This window comes from Daphnia pulicaria, chromosome 10, assembly GCF_021234035.1.
Source record: "Daphnia pulicaria isolate SC F1-1A chromosome 10, SC_F0-13Bv2, whole genome shotgun sequence".
Lineage (NCBI taxonomy): Eukaryota > Metazoa > Arthropoda > Branchiopoda > Diplostraca > Daphniidae > Daphnia > Daphnia pulicaria.
This window is the reverse complement of record NC_060922.1, coordinates 1,994,123-2,008,811: the sequence shown is the minus strand read 5'-3', so window position 1 is coordinate 2,008,811 and position 14,689 is coordinate 1,994,123. Positions and strand designations below refer to the sequence as shown.

General features: G+C 40.1%; 3 protein-coding genes, 1 long non-coding RNA gene and 1 pseudogene across 9 annotated transcripts; 1 reads left to right on the top strand and 4 right to left on the bottom strand.

Annotated features, from left to right (window-relative positions):
* Nucleotides 1–163: 163 nt before the first annotated feature.
* On the bottom strand, nt 164–1,693 carry LOC124314304. 3 transcript variants are annotated; one of them, XR_006911096.1, is made up of 4 exons: nt 1,456–1,693; nt 1,296–1,375; nt 1,115–1,229; nt 164–684 (listed from the first exon to the last, which is right to left on the bottom strand). It is a non-coding gene; the product is annotated as an uncharacterized LOC124314304 (long non-coding RNA). The 3 variants fall into 3 exon arrangements; XR_006911097.1 differs by having other exon boundaries at nt 164–681; XR_006911098.1 differs by lacking the exon at nt 164–684 and adding an exon at nt 1,029–1,047.
* Nucleotides 1,694–2,249: 556 nt separating this feature from the next.
* Nucleotides 2,250–4,086, top strand: LOC124314180 (actinia tenebrosa protease inhibitors-like). Of its 2 annotated transcripts, none has more exons than XM_046779292.1 (7): nt 2,250–2,381; nt 2,451–2,511; nt 2,576–2,788; nt 2,849–3,118; nt 3,201–3,416; nt 3,478–3,732; nt 3,817–4,086. In XM_046779292.1, exons 2-7 carry the CDS (start codon nt 2,454–2,456, stop codon nt 3,846–3,848), a joined length of 1,044 nt encoding a protein of 347 aa, XP_046635248.1. In that variant the 5' UTR covers nt 2,250–2,381; nt 2,451–2,453; the 3' UTR covers nt 3,849–4,086. The 2 variants fall into 2 exon arrangements, with proteins under 2 accessions (XP_046635248.1, XP_046635247.1); XM_046779291.1 differs by having other exon boundaries at nt 2,448–2,511.
* LOC124314303 lies at nt 4,070–7,410 on the bottom strand (annotated as a pseudogene).
* A 626-nt stretch (nt 7,411–8,036) lies between these two features.
* Nucleotides 8,037–12,102, bottom strand: LOC124314128. 2 transcript variants are annotated; one of them, XM_046779183.1, is made up of 7 exons: nt 11,886–12,102; nt 11,619–11,721; nt 11,221–11,435; nt 8,672–9,488; nt 8,528–8,613; nt 8,294–8,454; nt 8,037–8,218 (listed from the first exon to the last, which is right to left on the bottom strand). In XM_046779183.1, exons 3-7 carry the CDS (start codon nt 11,357–11,359, stop codon nt 8,147–8,149), a joined length of 1,275 nt encoding a protein of 424 aa, XP_046635139.1. In that variant the 5' UTR covers nt 11,360–11,435; nt 11,619–11,721; nt 11,886–12,102; the 3' UTR covers nt 8,037–8,146. The 2 variants fall into 2 exon arrangements, with proteins under 2 accessions (XP_046635139.1, XP_046635140.1); XM_046779184.1 differs by lacking the exons at nt 11,221–11,435; nt 11,619–11,721; nt 11,886–12,102 and adding an exon at nt 10,527–10,845.
* A 175-nt stretch (nt 12,103–12,277) lies between these two features.
* Nucleotides 12,278–14,683, bottom strand: LOC124314093 (putative inorganic phosphate cotransporter). Of its 2 annotated transcripts, none has more exons than XM_046779122.1 (10): nt 14,558–14,683; nt 14,331–14,401; nt 14,217–14,246; nt 13,995–14,132; nt 13,698–13,931; nt 13,540–13,627; nt 13,252–13,472; nt 12,907–13,189; nt 12,582–12,823; nt 12,278–12,506 (listed from the first exon to the last, which is right to left on the bottom strand). In XM_046779122.1, exons 3-10 carry the CDS (start codon nt 14,217–14,219, stop codon nt 12,309–12,311), a joined length of 1,407 nt encoding a protein of 468 aa, XP_046635078.1. In that variant the 5' UTR covers nt 14,220–14,246; nt 14,331–14,401; nt 14,558–14,683; the 3' UTR covers nt 12,278–12,308. The 2 variants fall into 2 exon arrangements, with proteins under 2 accessions (XP_046635078.1, XP_046635077.1); XM_046779121.1 differs by having other exon boundaries at nt 14,562–14,683.
* Between the last annotated feature and the right edge of the window lie 6 nt (nt 14,684–14,689).

Here is a 14,689-nt window from a genome sequence, read left to right as displayed (position 1 = left end):
CGCAATTTCCGTGAAAACAAACTTATCACTTTTTGTCTAATTGGGTGGCGGATTGCTTTCTAAAAAGCCCCGCACAATAAAAATTATTTTGAACCGGACGCTCTGTTTAATGAATTGTTTATTTTGCATGTGTTCAGAAAAATTTTAATTTATACAATTTATATATATGGGCATTTTATTTTTTAAAATATAAATATGATTATAGTTATGCAACAATTGTGTGAATTTGATGTTGGAGATTGTGGGGTTTTAGGAATGGATGTGAGTAGATCTGAGATTTGACGTTGGTGCTTATGGGATTTGAGGAATCGATGTGTAAGTGGAAGTGGGTGAGGAATAGGTTAACAACAGATTTATCACCAAGTACTGCATATTCATTAAAATATACCTCACTTCTTTTAATAATACCAAATACCCCACCCCAACTTCCTCCTTATTTCCCCATCCTGGACATGTTTATTATTTTTTTGACATAAACCTCCCCGTATTACTATTTTTTTTTGTTTCTTCTCAATATATAAAGGTAAACTGCAAAGACACAAATAGCAATTAAACACAATATTGGATGTCACTTCTGTAGCACAAAACCAGCACCTGGGATGCACAAGGAACAGCAACTTGATGCAGATATCTTTCACCACCATAGGTTGCAACAACACGCCACATTGGACAGCAACACCACTGCTACGTAAACATGAACATATAACCGAAGTAAAATTAATCTTCAGCATCATTGGAAATGCTATATGAAATTTTTAAAAATATTCTACATATCACTTCAAATATTTAACCCAAATATTATATGGCAATGTTATCTTATACCTAAACTTAAATTAATAAATTTACATGAAACTAGATGACTCATTTAAGATTTAAATACAAATTCATTTAAACTTTAAAGGATACTCTACAGTGGAACAAATAAACCAAACTTCTTTCAGAATCTGCCTTTCTTGCATACAACAAACTCCCCTTTAAATAATCCATAACAGAAGAAAACCCTGAAGGAAATAGCTGTTGACTTGACGAAATCCCAAAATGTTAAAACTTACCAATGAATACAAAGCTTAATCACATTTTAATTGTAGAATCTATAACTGGATAAGATTGTCACCTTCAAATAATGTATGTGTTCATGATGTTCACAGCAATTGCGACTTCCATGCAGCCTGCACGATTTGATGGAAGCCCTAGATTGGATGGCTTAAGTTCCTTTTATTAAGAGGTGCCTGCAATCAAACATTACAAATGTTATGATCCACTTATCTTTCAATCAGTTTAATTGTTAATTTTACCATTGTAAAAGCAGAATGTTACTCAGCTTCTCGACGTGGTCGACAGCATGGTTTCCAAGTCTTTCAGCATCAAAATTCGTCTACAAATAAAAACTGAAATTAAACACTTTCAGGCCACTTTCACTGCACATGCAATAGAATTTAATAGAATTAATTATACCAAGAATAATAGCAAGCTCACGAACCGCCAACCCGAACCAACTAAACCCATCACATTCTAAGAAATGCCTCACAAGTGGCAATCCAGCTAATTAAGCCCACATCAAAATTCAAAACCTCAAAAAATAAAAAGGTCTAAAATTAGCGACTCTTTCTCTGAGAAGTCAGAACCTCATGATTCAACTAACTGCTGCGATTTGACAGTGGCACTGTACACGACTGCAGAATGCAGAGTGCAGACAAACTTCAGTGAATATTGGAAAGCGGTGCTGCCAAACGGCGTTACAAAATTAAACCAAATATATGCACACACAAAAAAGAAAGAAATTACAAATGTGTTATAATTTCTTACCTCTAAAACCTGTTCTTATTTAAAAAGCTCAAATTTTGTCACTTGAAAAATTAAGAGTGGCCTACTAAGCATTCTCCGAAAAAATGGGCGGAGCTACACACTCCAGATCACCAGGTTCGCCGACTTTTCCAGCTATAAATGATAGTTTCATAGTTTGAATATCGGGGGGAGACGGGAGAGAGAATAGACAACGACGTTAGCGCCCCAAGTGTTGGGTTACATAAATTTAAAAGAAGAGAAACTTGACTACTTGACTAGGGTAACTAAGAAGCTCGGATGGCCCATCCGAGCACGGCAGCTTCGTTACGAGCAATAATGACAAGATGGATATCACAACATTATAGTATACATGTCACGTTTTTATGTAACCTCATTTTACATATCTAGTGATGCGACTTTAATGCGACCACTGACCTCCTTTTGTTTCTTTCCTGTTTTTGTGCGGTTATTGCCTTTGTCTGGTTGAATGTCAGTAAAAGCAAGGGAGTCGTGTTGAGCAGCCAATTCCGATGCCACTTTAGTCAGTTTTTAGTTCTCGATCAAACACGCGAAAAAGGAGCTGCGCTTCAATCTAGGAATAACCACTTACCTGTTATAGAATATTTCTTAGATTTTATCAAATTTTACTGAATTATATCTAGCAGATAATGTTGAGGGTAATTTTTTCCTTGCTCTGTGCCACATCAATCGTCTTTGCTATTCCTTGTAAGTAAACCCTTTTTCGCATCTTCTTTTGATGTTTTGGTATTTTACACCTGATCACCTTTAGATCCAGCCACTAAAAGGGAAAATAATGAAGAAGTTGACATATGTGCCTTACCGCCAGTCAATCCGGGCTCAAAAGCTTGTCGAGGCTTCTTTCGTCGCTGGACATATGACATTAAAACGGAAACTTGCGCGATTTACATTTACGGAGGCTGTGGAGGCACAGAAAATTTGTTCCACACTGAATTTTCCTGTCTAGCAAAATGCAACAAGCCAGGTGAGTAAAAACATTTGTCAATTAACGGAATACTATCATTCTTAACATTTAAAATGATAGGATTGCAGAAATTAATTAGTAAAAGCGATCTTACCGCTCCGTGTATGCAGCCGAAAGCCGAAGGACTTTGTCGAGCGGTCATTCCTAGTTTTTATTTTGACGTTCAGACGGGAAAGTGCACAATGTTTGATTATAGCGGTTGTCACGGAAACAGTAACAGGTTCGCAACAGAAGAGGAATGCGAACAAGAGTGCTACGACTTTCCAAATTTTTGGCAAAATTCCGGAATTGCGAACTCCTCAGTTGGTTTAGCCTTATCTTCTTCTTCAGGTAATTGGCATTACCCCAGTTACATTTTCATCACCTGTAATTGAATTTATATTCTCACAATTGCTGTGTATCAACGATAAAGATTCTCAAGCGAATGCCGAGGACGAAGTCGATGTTTGCTCACTGCGTGTCGTCAACCCAGGCCCGAAGCGATGCAAAATCAATACTCAAAGGCGCTGGACATACAGTGCCAAGACGAAAGCATGTGAAATATTCGAATACATTCCTTGTACCAGCAAAGATCCTCCAAATTTGTTCTTCAATGAATATGCCTGTCTGGCAAGTTGTAACCAACAGGGTAAGACTATCATCATTCAAACTGTTAAACAGTTGACTTTAACGACTATATACATTTATAGGATTACAGAAATTAATCAATGAAAGCGATCCTACTTCTCCGTGCATGCAACCGAAAGCTGCCGGGAACTGCCGGGGTTCCTTTCACAGCTTCTATTTCGATAAAAAGACTGGAATGTGCACTACATTTACTTACACCGGTTGCGGTGGTAACGTAAACCAATTCAGCTCGGAGGAGGAATGTTACCTCAAGTGTAACAATGTCTTGCATGAATCCGATTCAATAACGGTTGATTCAGCTCCATTCCTAGCACCAGGTATAATATCGTCGACAATTAAATGAATCGGATACTGTGTCTCGCTAATAATCTAAAATTACGGTCTGTTCTTCTCGATTCTAGATGAAACGAATGTTGAAATCATTGGTGCCTAGCGATGAGAGATAAGCTCCATAAAATATCTACGCATTGTAAAAAGAATAAAACCGAGAAAGAATCCAATGGTTAACAAGATGGATTGAAATAGGATAGGCTTTGAGTTAAATGCAGGTCATTTCACTACATTCGTAATTCGTATATACCTTACGCAAAAATTTGTTTTCTATTTTGGGGGGAGGCGGACGTGATGACTGGAGGCAAAAATTGCTTTGGCGAATACACGTTATCCATTTTCCATTTTATTAATGTTCGTTATAGGTCACTCAGAAACTCTCAGCATGCGAAGTTTAAGGAGCATGAACGAGCTCTTTTTTGGTTAGTTTGTTGAAAAAGATATGATTTCTATGCGTTTTCTCTTTTTTCAGCATCCAGCTGTTCTGTTTCAGGTTCCTGCTGGATTCCCCTGGTAGTCGTATGCTTTTTTGATTCAGCTTTGTGACTAACGACATGGTTCCAAGGTTGCTCTTCTCCAGATCCCAACACTGTGTAGACGACAAACTCAAGGCCGAAAACAGCCGCCGTGGTGAAAAAAATGATTTGCCACTGGCCCAAAGTTTGCTAAAGTTCAAATAAAGACATTAAAGATCGGAAAAAATAATTAAACACGCAACCAACAAAATGACTAACATTTCCGTGGGTTAGTTGACCGACAAAGGCTGGAACGATAAATCCCGGAATCGTAGCCGCCGTATTCGTCAGAGCCATTAAAGTTCCAGCGTAATTGGGTGCGATATCAACGTGATTGGTAAGAAATCCGCAATACATTCCGGCGATGAACATGGTGCCGACAGTCATCAGAGCCACGGCTGCTTGGCGATCGCATCCAACCAAGCTGACACCAATGAAACAGGCAGCGGGCAACAAAGATCCTGTTTTTGACAGATCATGACAATTTTTGGCGTCAAAGAATTGAGAATTGCAAGGGTTACTCACCTACAGCTGTTGACAACTTCCGCACAGTTGTGGTGGAGATCCACCCCTTGCCTTTTGCCCAATCTAAACGATTACTCCAAATGATGCTGAATATCCACAACGACACGTATGGAATGGCGGACAACCCGGCATTCTGTTGCGAATATGGATTTGGTTACAAGGCAATCAACAAGACAGAGAATTTAATATCACACTCTCACCTGACTGATATTGAAGCGCAAAATAGCTTTCATGTAGGTGGGCAACTCAACTAAGAGCATGTACCAGCCAAAATTGTTGCATGTGTGAGCCACAAGGATGGCCCAGAAAGGCCCGGAAGTAGCGAGAGCTCTCCATGGAATTGGCAAATTCTATTAATGAAATATGTATACCGTTAAATTAGAATAAAAACAGAGATATCGGGAATACTACAGAAATATAAATTCATGGAAAACATACCGCATGTCCGTGTCCACCGTGATGAGCGTGGCCTTGCTTTTTAAGATATTCTTTATGGAGTTTAGGATGTTCGTGGTGTTTGTGTCCTGCGTGCCACCCGTGCCATCCGTGAAATCCGTGCCAACCGTGGAATCCATGCCAATGGTGTCCGTGATGGACTTTCTTGGGTTTCGGCTTATTTTTATCGTCTTTGGCGGGGACCGCCACAACTACTTATGTGGCTGACATGCTCTGTTCTTCTTCTTTCTGGACCCCGTTAGGAATAGTTTCGTCAACATCATGGGGGTGTTCAGCCTCGAAAAGTTCCAATTCAGCCGGATGAATTCGCGGATGATCTTCCGGTGAATCGAAGACGAAAATGATCCATAATACGCACCAGATCATTGCCAGACCTCCTTGAACGTAAAAAACCGATTCCCAGCCCCATGAGGCGGCTAAAATTCCCGAAAACGGAAGTGAGATGACGGTACCCAACGCCATACCTGTCAAATCATAAATTGAATTTGATATAATGCGTTGCGCAAAATTATGATTAAATATTTACCGGCATAAGCCAAAGAAGACATTAGATTCCTCTCTTCTGTCAGAACCCACTTTGTCAGCATGACGTGAATGGCTGGAAGTGATACTCCCTGCACACAGAAATAAATTTTAAAAAACCTGAGGACATTTTGACAGTAATAGTAGAAAGAATAAGGGAATCTTACAGCGCCGAGTCCTTCGATGAATCGGACAACGAGGACAGCAATGTAACTGATATTCGACGCGAGCGGTGTCAGGATTGTAAAAACGACGTTAACGAGTACGGAAGCCCAAATGACCCACTTTGCCGAATACTTTTCAGCTATCATCCTTGAATTTCCTGGAATTTGAGTCAAGAGGTAACCCCAGAAATATGCGGACAACACCAATCCTTGAACAGGTTCGGGCCAAGCGAATGGCCCATCCTGTTATGTGCGAAAAGATTTAAAAAATTAATAAGCAACCGAGAAATAGTGGTAAGAAAAAATTTGATCGCACCTGAGCGACGACGGTCATGTTAGTTCCAGTTTCCTGAGCTGCGCAAGCAAATTCAGGTATGCCAGCAGATCCCGTTCCGTTAGAGAAAGTGTGATGGGTATCTTGGTGGGATTCCGATGACGCCATTAATGCTAATTCCGTTGAATTAATCTGAGGTCATAAGGATCGCCGCATCAATATTAAAATCTCTAAAACGTGCGTGAGTTATTCTTACCATGACGACAATGGCCACACTTAAATTGACCTGTGATAAAAATTTGAAATTGTTATTGGCAGCGCGAATTTCCGTCGAGTTTAAAAAATAGAAGTTCAATATGTAAATCACCATGATTTGGATTTCCGATTCTAAAATTATTCTTACCTTCAATCCATAAATAATAGCTAGACCAATAGAGATCAGTGCCGTAAAGATGTAACGAGATGGGATTAATGCTGAAAAAAATAATAATAATTAATAAAAAGCTATGAAATAAAACAGTAAAAAGAAGAATCTGTTTTGTAAGTGTGTGCGTGAGAAGATCCTTTGTTTGAATTAATAACCAAGATGCAGGGAAACAAATAAGGTTGCGACAAACCACAATAATCAAGAAACAAAAATTTGAGTTAGTGTATAGGTAGTAAAAATTAAATTTCCTTACGTCCTTTCGCCATGTTTCTCTTGCCCTTTTAACTGTCAGCGCGTCGGCCAATGGATTGCGTTAAGGGTGAAGACCAACCAAGAAGCAGAACTGAGAGAAAACAAAACAGCGTCTGGTCACGTTGAATACTCCGAGTTCTCTGCAGGTGACGGACTCCTGCCAATTAAATACCATATTTGACTAGCGGTCACCTTCGAATTTCCCGCCCATAGGCGATGGGCCATTACCCATCATGCGAAACTTAATCAACATCCAACACCCGTCGGAGGAAAATAAATTATGAATTTGTAAAATAGAAGCTACTATTTTCGATTAGTAAAGGAGCGGGGGGATAACCTCTGTCAAAGTTACTTTTTCGAGTGGCAAGGATGGAATAAGTTTAGCGCAATAAAAAAATCCGAAAGCTTATGTGTGATCTTCACGTGACTCGCTCTTCGTCCATCTCGCCCATCGTTGCTATGTCAGTTGTGCTTCATCACCTCACATCAGCTCTCTGCTCTCGGGAAGGTAGTCACAGAGACTGCAGTTTTACGTGATCTGAAATCCTACTTTTGATTGCATTGAAATGAGCAAGTGGTGTACGTGCGAGCTTCACGTTCGTCAGACCTAAATCTAACCTAAATCAGCATAGTCCTACAAACAAATGATTATGAAAGATTAATGGCTTGGGGTTGTGTGACTCTTCCTTTCGCGGTTCAGAAGCTTTCACGTATGCACCAGGGTATGGACATTAACGCGTGATGGACAAATTAGGCTGCGATGACTTGCACGGTGAACACCACGATCAGCTAACGTTCACGTGTCTGTTGAAAAAAAAAATAATGAACGGAATTAATAATTAAGGAAATCCCGGAAATAACAGCTTTCTCAAAAGTTGGTATCTCCCGCGCGCCTTGTCTTAAGGTGGTCATATGAACTGCAGGCGGAAATTTCAAATTCAACAAAGGACATCAGAAAAGATTTAAAAAACAAAAAAACAAATAAGGATTCACTGCCATACAATCTTGTCGTACCCAACGCTCTCGGACTGATCACGGCAATGCCAGAATTCACGTTCTAGCGTTTGCGTGCCTCAAGCTGATTGTGGACGATAGCGTGTGAGTGCCGGTCGGGTTTAAAATATATTTATAAAAATACTAGGTTGCACTTTTTTTCCACTTTTATTCCTAATTTTAATATTCTTTATTACTTTACGAGTGATACCGAGCGAGGCAAAATAAAACTGGTATTTTTTTTTTCTAGTTGTGAAAATTGACTCTGACATGTTATTTGTTTAAAGCAATTTTTGCGAGTTTTTTTGCTTCAGTATAATCATGTCCATTCTTTTCTGGAACTTCCTAAATACAATAAATGGATAAATCATTTAAAATTGAAATTGAAACACATTCAATTAAAGATTTGACATGGATTACCCATTTGACGTTTATGCTGCCCTCGAGGCTTGTGAGAAGCTGGCGCCATAAATGCACGTTTTTGACGTTGCGCCATTTTCTCTCCAACCAAGGGACGGCGAAGTTATCGACGAAGTTTAGCAAATATTCCAAACTGGTGTTGATAGCCAGTCGCTCCATGCCTGTAAGTGACAATCATTCGATTAAACGAATGTTCTGTATAAATTGGGAATCAACACCAAATGTAATTTTCACCGCAATCTTTGGCTGTATTAATTGCTCTGGTTGCCGCTATAATTAGTGTCGCATTACCGGAACATGCTGATACATCACCGATGTTTCTAATCGAAATAAATAGATTAATTTAAAATGGAGAAGGAAATGGGTTGGTTGAACTACTTTGAATCGTTATCGCCGAAGAAGACACCGTATCCAGTTAATTTCTTTTCTTTATCCTCCGACATTGTGATGTAGACCTTAGTGTAGTCCTCAATGGCCGATTGAGGAATATTAGCAGTTCTGGAGTAAGCAGATTTCTTCCTTAGGTCGATAAGCCATTCAGCGTCTTGGGATGCCTCGACGATCCACGACCAAGACGGAATTCGACTTCGATCCTTCAACAGAATTGAGCCGAAATGTGTCCATACATCTTCACGCAAGCCGTCGCTAAAATAAGCCAACTTCGTATTCAGGCAAAATGTTTTGTGCAGCTTATCCGTAATGATAGCCAAACCCATGGTTTTCACCATGAGTGAATCGATCTCTTGAGCGAATGCCCGAACCGATTGGTCCGGCTTTTGTTTCAAATTGATTAATTGTCCGACATAAAACTCTTTGTCCTTTTCAAAGAATTCGTCTGTCATTAATTTGCGCCAGTCCTTATAATCTTTGACAGATTTTAAAATTTGTTCGTGAAATATTCGGGCATTGCCGCTCAGCTTTTTGGCAAATTCTTCTAGCATGACACTCTCCGTCCATCTGAGGATCGTCGCGGTTTTTTCACATTCTTCAAGCCAATCTTGAATCAAAGCTTCTCTCTTGGAACCGGAGAAGAATGGAAGAGTCTTTCTTGGCTTCAAAAATGTTTTCAAATGAGTTGGAAGTAGGACAACGTTTACTCCAGCTATTGGGCGAAACGAGTGCTGTAAGAACATGGAGGGATCCTTTTTTCCCATGCTACCCATTATTGGTTTGAAATTTGGCACCCGGTCGTTTTCTGCGAAAGTCAAAATAAACAGAAAAAAAAGAGTGAAACCGGAACCTTTTCTCAATAAAACTGAAACATAAAACTGTCAAAGTTGTAGTGAAATGTGGGCAATGGGCACTTCAGTTTTATACATATAGGTCTTAACTGTGGGACTACTGTTTGGAGTAAATCAGTAGAGTTAAATTTCAATCTCGAGTTTTATTACTCCAGACAAGCTCCCAGCTTGAAAGAATATTGTTCTTCCTTCGTCCCATAAATCAACTGCGCCTAGCGGAATGTACCCCATCGAACGAGTATCGAGCTACACATGCCACTATAGCCAATAAATTCAGCAGGACAGGAACTTGTAGCTGGTAAAGGTTTTGAGGTCAACAACGCGAGTGAAATCATTCACCCCAGATCGGACTGAAAGATATATTTGCAGGTCAATACAATAGACCTGTGTGGTCCAAGAGGTAAATTGCTTCCACAATATGTGCAGCTATAGCATGACTATAGTTAAAGGATATTTACAGACCTGTGTTACGGTATTATTTAACACTTTTGCGCGTAATAATACGAGAGCAAGTTTGAGTTTACGTCGAGTCCTTCTTTCTTAATTCTGTAACTCATCTTTATGGCCGAGGGATGTAAAATATTTTCGTATCTGATTTCTTTGAACGCACTGCCCTGACGCAATCGGATGTTACAAGAGAGTAATGTGTACCGGAGCATACTGGTGTTTGATACGGCGCCAGTGTATAATTTCGTTTCTTTTAAATAATTGGTGGTCTACAGCAGCTGCACAGTATAGTAATACAAATATCTGAGTAGACATTCTAGACAAGCATCCAAATAGAGTAATTACGCACGTTCAAATAGTCGCCTAAAAGCACGAAAAGCCTGTGCGTGATCAACACGTAATACCAAACGCAATGTAGCATATTCCGTCGTTTAAAAACTAAAATTTACCAACAAACAGTTTTTAGAATTCCTTGATGAGCCTATCCTATTTTAGGGGGGGGGGGGGGGATAATAGAATAGTAAAATTACACGAAATACTCACACAAGTTATGCGATTGTGAATAGCTAATGAACACTCCGCAATGTAAATACCCTATGTGCACTTGGTGAGTGAGAAAAACACGACTGTTTTTGCTGATGGCAACAAGTCAACTGAGTCAGTAGTCGACTTGCTGGACCTGGAACACTATCGAACATAGAAAATAATGATGAAAGAAAGGGCTACTGAGACTTGGGGTGGACTGAGTCATGTTACTTATGCTCATTGTAAAACATTTTGAAAGGACTCGACTGTCGTGTTGAAGGAAATAAACACAGTTTCTTATTTAATTTAAAAAAAAATCAAAGTTGAAACAAATTGTCCAAAAGAAGAATACGCAAATGTCAAGTGTTTCATCCCCAGTATCACAGTATTCAATTGACTAAGAGAAGAAAATGTCAACATATTCGAATCGACGGGAATTCGTTTCATGGAGATATTGGGGATGTTTTATAGATCGAGCACTAAATTCCCTAGAAACCCAAAAGTTTTCGCTTATACCAGACAAAACCGGCCTGACCTGCGACCGTTCTACAAATGAATTATTTAACGAACCGCCAAAACTGAGTCAACAAAAACGACAAGAAAAACAGTACCAGTCAACCTCCTTGCACAGGAATAATCGTACTCCATACTATGTCACGATTCATAATATCAACCAAATAGTCAAAAGGAAGAAAAGAGATAATTTTTTCCTACCTTTAAGCCCGGGAAATACGGCCAGGCATCCACAAGTGCTCCATCCATCCGCAGAGAAGTTGAATCCACCAGACGAGATAGGAAAAGGGTGTCCTCGTGAATACACCCAGCACACTGACATGGGTATACACGAGGACATTTAAAGGAAGGGGAAGAATAGATCCGTAACAAGGCCGACATCGGTAGTTTCTCCAATCCAACAGGATGCTGTTTATCTAAATGAAAAGTAAAAAATAAGTTACGAAAAATTTTTACAGAAACAACAAGAAAGGAAAAGTTGAAAATGAGATAGTGGGTAAACCTTAATTGTTAATAAACAGAAGAATTTTAGGTTTCCAAGTAATACACTGCAATTATGCATTGCATCGTTAATAAAAGTTGTGAAATTGAATCATTACCTAGTGATGATACTTGATTGTTGTTGATGACACATCAATACCAGATAAGCAAAATTTGCATATTTTCTGGTAATGATGGATGGCTCATACCTCAAATCTAAATCTGCACAAATGAAAAGGTTACAAATAGTGCAAACCAACTGCCATTCATAGACAAAAGACTTAAATGATAAATGCTTAACACAAACGAACATTTCTCAAATTTAGAACAGGTTTAACTCTTCTGTTTAAGCTAATCATTCTATTTGTATTCTTAGTATAATTTACCTGCTAGACGGCATGGGGTGTGTATTAAGCTGTTCCATAAAGAGCCGTGAGCCCGTGACACCAGAGTTCACACGACGACCACATTTTCTTAATTTTATCGATTTTATTGTTGAGCTATTTTTCGTGCAGCCAGGCACGTGCACGTTTCCAAAATGAGAATGTCCCGTTTTTTTTATAACATCAAATCTTGAGCTTCGTCTCGTCGTGACGTCGTGATTCGTAACGTTTGAATTTTGAAACAAAACGAAGCAGACGACACTAATCTTCTAAGTAATTAGTCATCCTTAATGATCGCTTAACATATCGATAGAAAATAGAAATTATTAAAAATTAACCCTGCCCCTTAAATCCAAAGCACGTTCGATAAAATTTTTAAAAATGTAAAACTAGACTAAAGTTGTTGTATTTTTTATTTTTCCACTATCAATTAAACACTATGGTTCTTTTGTTGAGTTGTTTAGCCTCAGCAGAACCAGGCCGGCCCTTAGCCCCAGCCCCGGAAGTATATGCTTGATTCCATGGCTGTTCTTCACCCGAACCGAACAACGTAAAGACGATCAGTTCAGCCAACAAAACGCCAGACGTCGTGAAGAAGATAATCTGCCACTGACCGACGCTTTGCTGTTTAGTAAAACAAAATAGAAATTCGTCAGTCGCCGATTTCGTTGCGAACGCATCTAGTAAATGTTAACTTACGTTTCCGTGAGTTAGGGCTCCGACGAAAACAGGGACGATGAGGCCGGGAATGGTTGCGGCCGTATTGGTCAAAGCCAGCAAAGTTCCGGAATAATTGCTGGCTAAATCAATAGGGTTGGCCAAGATTCCGCAATACATTGCGGCCATGAACATGGTGCCGAGTGACATGAGGATAATGGCAGTCGTACGGTCGCATCCGGCAAAACTCACGCCGATGAAGCACAAAGCCGGAAGCAGAGAAGCTGTCAATGTATGAGCATTACAAACAGCGATTAAATTTATAATTGTGCTGTGTTCGCCTATGAAAATGTATACACTCACGTACCGACAGCTGTGGACAGTTTACGAACGGCCGTGGTGGATATCCAATTCTTGTTTTTCACGAAATCCATCAAGTTACTCCAGATGATGGAGAAGACCCACAGGCAAAGGTAAGGCACGGCCGACAGGAGAGAGTTCTTACCAATGTTGAACCGGAGAATGTGTTTCATGTAAGTTGGCAATTCAACGAGGAGCATGTACCATCCGAAATTGTTGCACATGTGAGCAATCAAAAGGGCCCAGAAGGGAACCGAAGTAGCGATGGACTTCCATGGAACTGGTAAGCTCTACATTAACAAAGGAATGTCAGCAATAACATTCTGGGGAATCCCAATGGAGTAAAACATACCGGCCGTTTAGCACCACCGTTCTCCATGCATTTTTCGAAAAGACTTCGTTCAGCCGGATGGAGGCGCGGATGGTCTTTTGGCGAATCGTAGACGAAAAAGAGCCACAGAACGCACCAAATAGACGCCAATCCTCCTTGAACGTAGAAAACCGCTTCCCATCCCATTTTCTCGGCCAAAATTCCCGAGAAAGGCAAAGCTATAATAGTTCCCAGCGACATTCCTGAAATTAAGAGATGACATTATTATCTATCAAGGATCGAGTACCGTATGAGATTTATTCAGTTTACCGGCGTAGACCAGAGATGAGATTTTGTTTCTCTCCGATGGGGGCGCCCATTTGGACAATAAAACTTGAAGGGCCGGCAGAGACACGCCCTGTTATTCAAAAGTGTATATATTATTAGGGAGAATAAAATCAAACAATCCTGCTATCACGCTAACGTACGGCGCCCAATCCTTCGATAAAACGGACGACCAAAACGGCGATGTAACTAATTTGGGCGGCCACGGGCGTCAATAGAGTGAAGACGACGTTGATGAAGACAGAAGCCCAAACGACCCACTTGGCAGAAAACATTTCGGCCATTCTTCCGCCAGGAATTTGAGTGACTATGTAGCCCCAGAAATAGGCACCTAATACCAATCCTTGGATCGGCTCTGGCCATGGGAATGGCCCGTCCTGTTAACGAGACAATCGGCCTCATCATGGTGCAATTTGTTTCAAAATATGTTCAATTCTCACTTGAGAAGGAGCCGTTTGATTAGTCCCAGTATCCGGCGAGGTGCAGGCGAATTCCGGGTTGATAGTTTCATTGGAATGCGATTCACCACTGTGGCTGTCGTGCATCAAAGCCATTTCGCTTAGCGCCGTACTGTTGACCTAAATACGTAATCAATGTCGAACGATGAAATAACATGAGCATCGCCGGATTAACTGATAAAAGCACGTCAACATGTCACTCACCATCACGACAATAGCCACACTTAGATTGACCTACGTCAAACGAAAAGATGAAACGTTGGTAAATAAATGAACCATTGAAGTAAATTGACGTGGAATCTTTTAGTCAATTATTACCTTCAATCCATAAATAATAGCAAGTCCGGTGGAAGCCAAAAATGTGAAAATGTACCTGGCCGGCAAGCAAGCTGAGGAATAAATTAAAGAAAGAATGCAGCTGAGATCGAGAACAAAGGCATGCTATAACAGAGAATAAATTAAGCGAATAGACATTCTGAAATCGAACAATTCAGAAATGTGTTCTCTATTAAAAACAAAATGTTATTGCCAATGTATAGACTTACTTACGTCCTCCCATTGCAAGATGTCTGGATTTTTCAAGGTGAAACTGAAATCGATGATCACAGCACTATCAGTTTAGTACACGGAGCCCTTAATCACACGTGCGTCAGTGATACCAAAAATGCCAGACTGAG